This window comes from Rhagoletis pomonella, unplaced genomic scaffold (assembly GCF_013731165.1).
Source record: "Rhagoletis pomonella isolate Grant_MI unplaced genomic scaffold, Rhpom_1.0 Rhpom_scaffold_00040, whole genome shotgun sequence".
NCBI classification, from domain to species: Eukaryota; Metazoa; Arthropoda; class Insecta; order Diptera; family Tephritidae; genus Rhagoletis; species Rhagoletis pomonella.
The window spans coordinates 19,585-30,168 of NW_023458594.1; the positions used below are offsets into that span (position 1 = coordinate 19,585).

The following is a 10,584-nucleotide window of genomic DNA, read 5'->3' on the forward strand; positions in this document are numbered from 1 at the left end:
ATTATTTAAAATTGTATATTTGAAACTGAATCTCAATGTTTAATTTGTCGGTGTTTTGTGATGTATGCAACAATTGCTAAAATACCATTTTCGTCTTATTTTTTTAGGTATGTTCTTTTTAATGAATATACATTTTTGGGATTTTAGTAATTCATTAATTTCATTAGACCCGCAAACTCGTTATCCGCCACTATTCGATAAAGTTTGTATCTCAGTTTATTTACCACTCCTCTTTGACTTACACAACACAATTTTAGCTGCTGGAAAGTGCAGGTTTTGATGAAATTTTCATTTTTCAGGCCTACTAGGAATTTCATTTTCTTCGAGTAATTTATTTGAATTTCATCTCGGCCGAGACAAATTCTTGTATTTCCGCTTTGAATAGAGAAAGCCTAATTCACAACCTTTCCAATAGTATCCCACTTTTGTAAATAGAGCAAGAAATATTGAACTTATAACGGAATTTCGTTGACCCAACTTGATTGTTTATCGATATTTTCCACGCACATAATTAAAAAAAAAGAAATTATTTTTGAATCCATTTTTGCCAGTTTATAATTCATTGTTATAGGGAAATTCTAAATATCAATTTTAGGCATTTTAGCATTTGTAGTTAGTTAAATATTTCAGTTTTTGCATTTTTATAAATTGCAATTATATAATAGGGTGGCGTGGCAGTAACTCTAAATGACCGATTTTTTGTAAAAAGCTTCGCCTATCTTATAACGTACCTTGTGCAAAATTTTATTAATTTATCTTCAATAGTTTTCGAATTACAGAATTAAAAGCAGATAGATGGGTTAAATCTTACACTGTGCGCCGTCTCGAGAAAATGAATTACCGCCCACAGTGGTCTTGAAACAATGATAGGTATGACTAAAATGCCAACCAAAACTGCTTGCATACCTGTTTTGGAAGGCACCCATACACCATTATGCAGTTGGAATTAAAATCATATCTGCTCCTATGCCTAAAATATTGTCAAATGAAAATTTGGAAAAAATTTAACTGCAATTGTTAGTATTTCTTGTTCAACAGAGTATTCTAAAGTTATCGTTTTGTATATTAAAGTAAAAAAAAACAGATAGTATTTTTCTCGATGATAATATTTCTGGTGTAAGCTATTTGATTGCACATCATGTCTTCTATAAGTCATCCGCAACATAAGTGTAATCACGAAGAGAACAGATTTAAAGTGTGCGCGCCTTGTGGGAGAAAGATTAAATTCGGATCGTCAAAACCTTCAGAATTTAATATAACCGGAAAATTGGAGTGTCTTATTAAAAAATACGTTAGTGAAAACTTTAGATTGACCAATTCGAAGTTCCCATTAGGCATTTGTGGTACATGTCGTAGGGTTCTCTGTGACCGAGATAAGGATATACCAAATGCAACGCGGCCTCTTCCAAACATGCCTAACTATGAAGATTCGACAAAAGAAACAAGAACAACTTCATGCTCTTGTTATATCTGGCTCACTGCTCGGGCAACCAGCCATCCAAAAGTTATACAAGGGAGAGCACATACCTTAAATGTATTGAGTGAAAAAAACTCCACCAATGGGTTGACTGCTTTGTCAGTTGGGTCAGAATTAAAAAATCATGTAAGTAAACTCGCTAAAGCCTTCCGAAGCACAGAAATGTCGGAAACATTAAAAATTCACGTGCTTCTAAATCATTTGGAACATTGTCTGCATTTTTTAGGCAACGACAGCTTCGGAATGTGGTCGGAGCAAGCTTGAGAATCCATTCATGGCGTATTTTTAAGATTTTGGCTCAATTATAAAGTTAATTCGATTGACGACCCTAAATATATAATCAATTAAAAAAAAACTGTCGTTGAATTTTCATCAAAACACATATGAATTTATATAAAATAATATTTTATATTGACTTTGTAAATTTATAAAATTTATGCAATAAGAATTATTAAAATATGCAATTATGTAATATTATCTCTTGAATAACTAAGTTAAAATATTTTATGCTTATATAAGAAAGTGTTATAATTATATTACCATAGACCTTCGCGATTATATAACTGGATTTGGAAAGTTCTAGATCAACATTTTATAATATTTTAAGCATAGGAGCAGATGGAATTTTATTTTCAACGAAATTTTGATCTATGATTATGTACAAAGACAGTTATGTAAGCCGTTTTGGTTGGCATTTTAGTCATAGCTATGGTTGCTTCAAGACCACTGTGCGCCCTTGCCAAAAAATTTATGAAAATGTATCCAATTTTATTTTTTTACGTATCCATCTCATAGTTTGTAAGAAAACCACAGATTTTCCAAAAAAAAACATAATTTGTAGGTGTTCTCACCCCCAAAAAAGGCAAAATGAGCTTTAAAAAAGGCATATTTTTTTTTAACTTTGTTATGTACTTCCGTAATGTAAATACAATATGAAGGCCTAGTTAAAGATATAAAAAAATACATACGGTGGTCAAAAAATTGTAGCCGAACCAATTTTTGCCAAGTTTTAACGTATATAGTTCCTTCTTTAACAAAACCCGTGTAAGTCCAAGTTTCCAAATTTGAATAGTCCACTTGCAAAGTGCGCTATGTAAATTTTTTTTGATTTTTATTTTTTGGTGAGTAACATGCCAGTATTTAAAATAGTTCCATGCAATGATGCCACATGTAGGGAAAATTCCCTACATCTTGGGATTTTTGGCTGGAAAAATGCTTACGTAGGGAAAAAGGGCATATTTTGTATATATCTTAAAATGTAGGGAGATTTTGAAATGTGAATAAATATTTGCATGATTCTGTCGTTTTTGTAAGATGAATGGGTTGACTGCGGCTCGTACAAATGTGCAGAATCTATTTTTAAATTAAAAACGTATATGGCCAATTCTGCAGGAAAGTAAACCAGCCCGATTTTGTCTTCTTTCAAATATTGAACATATTAGTGATTATTGGTATTCACTATATCTGTCAGCTGCTTCTGACACTAATTCTGATCATATCCAAACATTTTGTGTTTAATATTTTGCTCCTTTTGTCGAAGGATTTTTCACGAACCTAAAAACAGTTTTAGATACTTCATTTGTATAAAAGTTTTTGTAGTAATATTGGAAATGTTTAAGGCTAATTTTCCAAGTTTTTAAATGTAGAAATCTTTTCTGTTTTATGTTTAATCAGCTGAACTATCTAACGTGACGTTACCTGGCATTACGTTACTCAAATTTCCATTGAAAAATTTTTGTTAATATTGTTCTTGAAAGAGTTTTTAATGGGAAGAAAACATGCATTTTATGTCGAGCGTACTTTTTGTTTTGACATAAGCGCCACCAGCGGCTTAATTTTTTTTGCAAATCTATGTCCTATTACGATTCAACTAAACATGCCAAATGGGAAACAAATCAAAGCATAAATACGAGTTCTCAAAATATCTCGACCCTGGCGTCACCTAACGAGACCCATTTTGGCAAAAATGTTTCTGCAGCCAAATCGGCCTATAAATAAGTTAGATATAGGACTTTTAATTTTGTTACGTGGCAGAATTTTCGCTGGAAACACCCATATTTAAAACAATACCGTATTTTTATTCAATCCTCGTAACTAATTTAATTTTTTTAATTGTGCCGTAATAAGGTTTTCATAAAAATCTTGTTGAAAGCGATGTTGAAATGCTTATAAAGCCGCCTCATGTAAATGTGCTTTAATTTTGAAATTTTTTTTAACGCTGCTGAAACAAAAATATTGTAGGGAATTTCGTGGGTAACTTTTTGTTTGGGCGTAGGGAAAAGTAGAGATTTTTTTAGGTGATACAGTGCAAAATCTTTCTATATTCTGGAAAAAAATACCATCAAATATTAACTACTTTTGCAAAAGTCGCAATAATACTTATGTATGTATTTATACACTTTCAAAAGTCTCCATCTTCTGATGAACTTAGAAAACTGCAAGAAAACGTGGAAATTACGGTGCCTTGTGGAAGGCGTCGTAAAAAAGAAGCAGACCAATCTTCATGGAAGAGAGAACGCAAAAAGCTAAAAAAAGATAGCTATGTAAAAGTTACTGTTTCAAAACTTGCTATATTAAATTTTTATATATATGATTTGCAAAAACTACCACACTGCGATTTGGTTTTTTAATGTTATTAGCAGGGAACGGATTTTTAGGACCTAAAAACTTATAAAAAAGGCAAAATAAAATAACGAAATAGGCTGGAAAAGGCAAAATAAAATAGTGAAAAAGACAGGAAAAGGCACTAGGTGTTGCAAAAAAGGCAAACAAAGGCAAAACAAAATAGCGAAAAAGGCAGAAAAAGGCACTAAAAAAAGACGAAAAATACGAAGAACAATCAAAAAATACATTTATTTTAAAAATGTTTATATTACAAGTAAAAAGAGAAAAACTATGAACTAGTTTCATTATATGAAAAATTTGTACTTAGAATCTTTGACTATTTTATCCTTTCTAGTTTCTAACTCATAAAACTTTAATCTGTATAGTTGTAGTAACATTGAACCACAAGATGCATTTTGAAGTTTTCTGGCAGCATTTTCATTCGATTTTCGCGAAGAAAAGCCTTGAATGTACTAAATGTGCGCTCGACGTAAATTTATACAATATGGTATCTATGGTATATGGTAAGTTGATTAAATATGGAACGTTTGAAACGTTCATATTATCAGGAATAAGAGCATTTTCCTCGCCCTTTACAATATTATCCACACCCCTTATTGTCTCCAAGCCTACGTTAGCTGAGAAAACGGATTTGAATTTTTCCAACACCAATTTGGAAAGAGGTCTCTGCGCTTCTATAAGACGCATGGGCAATGTGTATATTTTTTAATCTTAAAAAAAATTGTAAATGCTATAATCACTTTTTTAAAGGTAGAAAAGGCAAAAAAAGGCAAATATCTTAAAAAAGGCAAAAAAAAGGCTAATATCTTAAAAAAGGCAATAAAAGGCAACATCAAATGTGTATATATGGATCAGGGAAAGCTAAATCGTGGACATTCTTAATCGCATATAGTCTATCTCTTTAGCAGAAAAAAAGGCAATTTCCATAACATCCGTTCCCTGGTTATTATGCTCTTGTTTATCGAAATTTTCAGAAAATAAAGAGAAATATACAATTTGGATGTTACTTGTTGTTATAGACGTTATTTTAATTTATGGCTTTCTATTATAAAATCAATATTGATAAATTCAACAAATTAATTTTCGTGATTGCGATAAAGAAAAATATTTTGGGCGTTCGCACAATTGGGATACGATTTGCCCAAATTTTGGCAAATACCCAATCGTGTGACACTGCCTTTGAACTTGGATTTGTACGGATGATTTTAAAGATTGAACTATAAAAAAATAAAAAATAAAACTTTTTAATGTACCACGCTTTTATAAATGGACTAAAATTAGAAAATAATATTTCTCAGTCCCATAGAATTTGTTTTGATAACTTTTGATTTTGAAATTTTAGCAAAAGTCATTATAAACAATTTATGAGATTGAAAAGGAAAAACGTGGAGCGCATGCAATACAAAGCATTAGATTTAAATGACAATATTCAAACTACATACATAACATAGACCTAAAATTTCTACAGCGAAAGTACAAATTTGAGATCGATTTAAAGCGGTCGTTATTAATATACCCACATACAGTGTTGGCACTAATCGATTGATATTTTAATCAGTTAGTTAATTCGATTAAACTCAATCCGATTACAGTTAATCATGATTAATTTTAATCCGATTAAACAGTTAATCGTAACCGCGATTAAAAACATTAATTCTTAATCATTAACCCTTAATTTGATTAAGTAGGTTTTGTGGTTAATTAATTTATGCTGAAATTTTACTGTGCACACAAGGCCAGTTAATCGGGTATGGCAAAGTCGGTTTTCCTCATAAATCTAAGCAATTTGGTGTGCATTTTCATTAAGATCTATTTGAACAGACGCTAAGCAAACTAAGCTTTAGTATCCCTCTGCACATGTGCGATGGGTTATAAAAATTCCCAATTTATGTATTACTAATAATAATAATAATTATTTTTTTATATATTATGCGTTTTTTATAAGCGTGAAACACAAAAAAAAATAACTATAACCCGTGTTTGGTTTCAAATTCGGACAAACTAGACCTCTTAATCAGATTTTTTTTCATTGGATTAACGATTACTGATTAAAATTAATTAATCGTAATCACAACCGACGATTAACGATTAAAAAAAATGTAATCATTAATCGTACGGATGATAACGATTAATTAATTTTAATCGTTAATCAGATTAACATTTTGCCAACACTGCCCACATACAAACATATATTACTCTTCAATTTCAAATCAGGCCTATTACATGCGCCCCACGCTATTCATTTTCAATCTCATAAATTGTTTATAATGACTTTTGCTAAAATTTCAAAATCAAAAGTTATCAAAACAAGTTCTATGGGACTGAGAAATATTATTTCTAATTTTAGTCCATTTATAAAAGCGTGGTACATTAAAAAGTTTTTTTTTTTTAAATTTATTTTATACTTTTTAGTCTTGTCTGTATAAAATTTTGCAATAGATACTAAAATAATTCAACTTGCAGTGAAAAGGGAACAGAAGACTATGCAAGCAAAATGTTGTTTGCTCACATTTAGTATATGCCTACATATGTACATACATACATATAGCAGCAATTAATTTCATTTAAAGAAATGGCGTGTCGTCCATTTGCGCTGTAGCCAGTGTTGCCAAACATGAGCTTTTCCTACCAAAACTGGTAGGTTTTTTTCCATTTGGTAGGTTGGTAGGCTTGATTGGATTTTGGTAGGTTTCGGGACAATGAGTAATAGTAATTTGCGAAAAATAGAAAATATGTACGTATCTCCAAATATTTTAGCAACCTTTTTTACACAAATGTTTCACCGGTGCGTTCGTATAATGGCGGCCACAAACATGTAAATATACCTGATTCCTAAGTACAAACGTATACCTTATTATTGCCAATATGCAATACGGACATCCATATATCGTGACCTAAGCATGAAAAGGTGCCAAGTGCATTTTTAGAAATTGTTCAGGAGAGAAGAAAAATCTATGTAGTTTCGTATTACCTGTCATTCTGCATCAAAAACTAAAATTTGAAAAAAAAATGGACTTGGCACCTTTTCACCTTTAGGTAGCGATATAATTTAAGGCGTACTTGGACCAAGATTCCAGAAAAGTCTGCCATTGGGCTCGTACTCAACCATATTTCAGGCGGAAGTCTTCCCAATCGAAGTCTGTGTTCGCGAATGTCATCTTAGAAGGAAAATGAGGCCAGAATAAATATTATGTCGGACATTCAGGCGGCGTTAAAGGCCTTAGAGTCTTTTAAAACGGCAACAAGACTTGTAAACTCTTGAACCACCTGCGAGCCCACAATAGCGTCGCGCATGAAGGGTTTGAAGGCACCGAAAGGGCTGACTGTCTCGCAAGGCGTGAAGCCCAAACGCGTTTGCATAGTCCCTAGCCTTTCTGTGGTACATCTAAAGGATACACTGCAGACCTACTTAGGAGCTAGCTGGGAATAATCTCAAATTGCTGCCTGCTGGCGGAAGTCAAAGGGAATAAGACAATCAAAGATATGTATAACTCTTTCCAGCAGGAACTCCAAAAGACACCTTAAACTTAGAACTCTTGCTGACAACCTGACAGCACACTGAAAGTTAACGTACGGTTTTAATTAAATGAGGCTTTCTGTAGATACGGACTGTAGGGTTTGTCGGCTGGTGAAAGAAACCCCAGAGTATATTCTATGTGCCTGTCCACAATCGTAGATTGATACACGTTGGAGAACGATTGCCTTCTCCATCTAACATGGAACATGGCCTCATTCAAAGTGCTGAGCTTTTTAAATAGCGTAAAGTTGGAGTGATTACAATTCTGATTTAGCACAATATATCTTCTTAGTTCGCAGCGCGGGTATCTTCGACGTAATAATAATAATATCGGCACTAGACACGAATAAAGAGCTCGGAAAAACTCTTTGGGGAGTTCTGGGGAATACTGTTGCACTCGAAAATATAGTTGACCGCGGACATAAGTTTATGGGTCTTTCTTCGCTGTCAAAGAGGTTAACGCGGCTTTATTTGCCGTCACCTATGTTAAGAGTATTTCTTCGCCGAAATTTTTTTACGCCTCTTCTTTCGCTATCAACTTTTGAGCTCGCGTCTTTATTCGTATCTAGTGACGATATGTATGTATGTGTAAAGAGATGTATGTACATATGGATAAATCTGTACAATAAAATAAATCGTTATACGCAGTTAATTTGTTTTTATTAATCTAGTTGTGTTTTAGTTTTACTAGTTTATGTTAACTATGTTTTTAAAAAATTTGACATTTATGGGGCAGCTGCTAAAATATTTCAAAAAAAGTCGTTATTGGTATTTTAAAGCACAATTTGCCTCAAAAAGTAAATTAGTGCAAAACAAATTGCTATTTAAACATAAAATTGAATGCGTGCTTATTTAAGAAAAGGCTCTATACTATACTTCTTCACTGAAAATAAAATCTGCGTAAATATAACGAGGACTTGCGTACATCTTACGAAATTGTTCGTCATTTTGAGCCACGAAAGTTTTCGTTGATTATACATCCGTGACTGTGACAAAAACAAAGCTGGAAAACAGAAATCATTTGCTGAGTGAACTGAGGGAATTATGCATTTATTTGGCATCACTAACTATTTTCGTCGTTTGTTTTGGTCATTCACAGGGTGGGCAAAAACTCGGAGTTCGAGCGAGCGAGCGAGCAAACTCCTACTCAATGCCTCGCATACAACGAGGCGCTCGCAGCTCGTACTCGTAGCAGCAATGAGGCGAGGCACAAGAAGTTTGGCTCGCTCGCCAAACGAGCGAGCGCTGCTTGTTTGCTCGCGCTCCTATTAAACGAGCGAGGCTGTTGTGAGTTGCCTCGCTCGCAGTGCGAGGCCAGTAGCTGTCTGCATACTCACTCTGCTAGGAAAGACGAGTGAGCGACGAGCGAGCGCTCCGAGTCACAATATAACCAGTAAACAACCTTCGGTAAATTTGGTGACTGCCTTCCTCGGGGATGAATATGCTAGGGATGAAATTATTGGTACACACGCCTTCCAACCACGCAGGGTTGCTTTTAAAATACAAAAAATAATTAACTCCAAATAGTTTCAAAAAGTATAGTGTAAAACGAAATTTATTGAATAATTCCACATAAAAAGGTATACATAAATGACTCATTTTCTAAACGATTTAAATAAAACGCATTTCATAACCTTTTTTGTGCAAACGGCATTTGCGAATTTATAGAAAAGTACTACGGATGGTAAATTTTTGTTAACTATGAAGTGAATGAAAATTTTCAACCCGGCCTGACGGTTTTGAAGAGTTTTTTTGTTCTAATTTTATTACTAAGGCGTCTAATAAATGCATGTCTTTTAGTTCTAGAAGAATAAATGTTAGTAAAGACAAGGTTTTTTTGTATAATTTCTGATTTTAATTGCTCAGCTTCTTTTGCACCAGAGCAACTGTCAAAAATTTCCAGCAGTAAAAAGTTACGAATTGGCACAGCAGAAATGTAAATTTTTCTCGCCATAATAAAAAGTTTTTTCAACATGGAGGGCCTTTGCCAACTGATAAAAACGAGAAAATTTGGAAAGACCAAACAAAAATTTTGAGATTTCTCGTTGTGAATACGAATGCCATAGTTTTTACCTAGCTCATGGGACTACGCAAAATTTTGACAGCTTGTAAATATGTAAGTAAGATTTAACCACTTAGTTTTGATTAAGATTCTTTATTTCCCTTGGATTACCAAGGGCAGCCGGTCTCAGCGGATGAGTTGAAATAACTGACTACATAAAAGCGACGCTAGCGTCTAAATACCTACACTCTTGCCCTAATTTCAGTTACTGCACGTTATTAGCCGCGTGACTTCTGCACTTGCAATTGCTGGGCCAATTCCGCTTATTGTCTTGCATTTGTTTTGTTGTTGCCACGCGCAAGACTATAAGTGTCTCGTCAGCAGAATGGCCGTATGAGTTATTAAAGCAGTATTGAACTTTTGCTTGTTGTTACGTGCAAAGCTATAGACGCGCCGTCAGCAAATTCGGTGGGAGCGGTGTTTTGGCCGGATGCGTTATTAAAGCGGTATTGAACTTTTGCTTGTTGTTACGTGCAAAGCTATAGACGCGCCGCCAGCAAATTCGGTCGAAGCGGTGTTTTGGCCGGATGAGTGGTTACCTGTGTTAACTACTCCCCCTCTTGAAGTGAAAGCGTCCGCGGTTTCCTTTATGATATTCTTCAGTACTACCATATTTCTTTGCCGTCTCCTCAGAAATATTGTAATGCTTGTAGCTATGGCTAATAGGATTAAGAGCAAGGCGCTTCCTGATTGTATTGAGCGAGTATCAATAAGATTCCGTAGGTGTGCTATGTGCTTAAGGTTTTTCATATTAATTCTTTGTAGGTGTGGAAGTGATAATAACTCGATATGTTCGGTGAAGTTAACGTGCTGTGTGGGTACCGCTTCGGGATGTGAACGCATTACTTCATTCCAGTTGTTATAAGTGGTGGTGTTTATTGTAATATCGCCTTTGAATATTAT

General features: G+C 33.9%; 1 protein-coding gene across 1 annotated transcript; it reads left to right on the forward strand.

Moving 5' to 3' along the window:
- The first annotated feature begins 1,080 nt into the window (after window positions 1–1,080).
- LOC118749744 lies at window positions 1,081–1,766 on the forward strand. The gene is made up of 2 exons (XM_036484524.1): window positions 1,081–1,603; window positions 1,704–1,766. Exons 1-2 carry the CDS (start codon window positions 1,139–1,141, stop codon window positions 1,764–1,766), a joined length of 528 nt encoding a protein of 175 aa, XP_036340417.1. The 5' UTR covers window positions 1,081–1,138.
- The last annotated feature ends 8,818 nt before the right edge of the window (window positions 1,767–10,584 follow it).

Coding starts and splice junctions, on each gene's coding strand:
- LOC118749744 (XM_036484524.1), top strand. CDS start 1,139: ATGTCTTCTATAAGTCATCCGCAACATAAGTGTAATCACGAAGAGAAC. Junction 1,604..1,703: donor GGTCAGAATTAAAAAATCAT/GTAAGTAAACTC, acceptor TGCATTTTTTAG/GCAACGACAGCTTCGGAATG.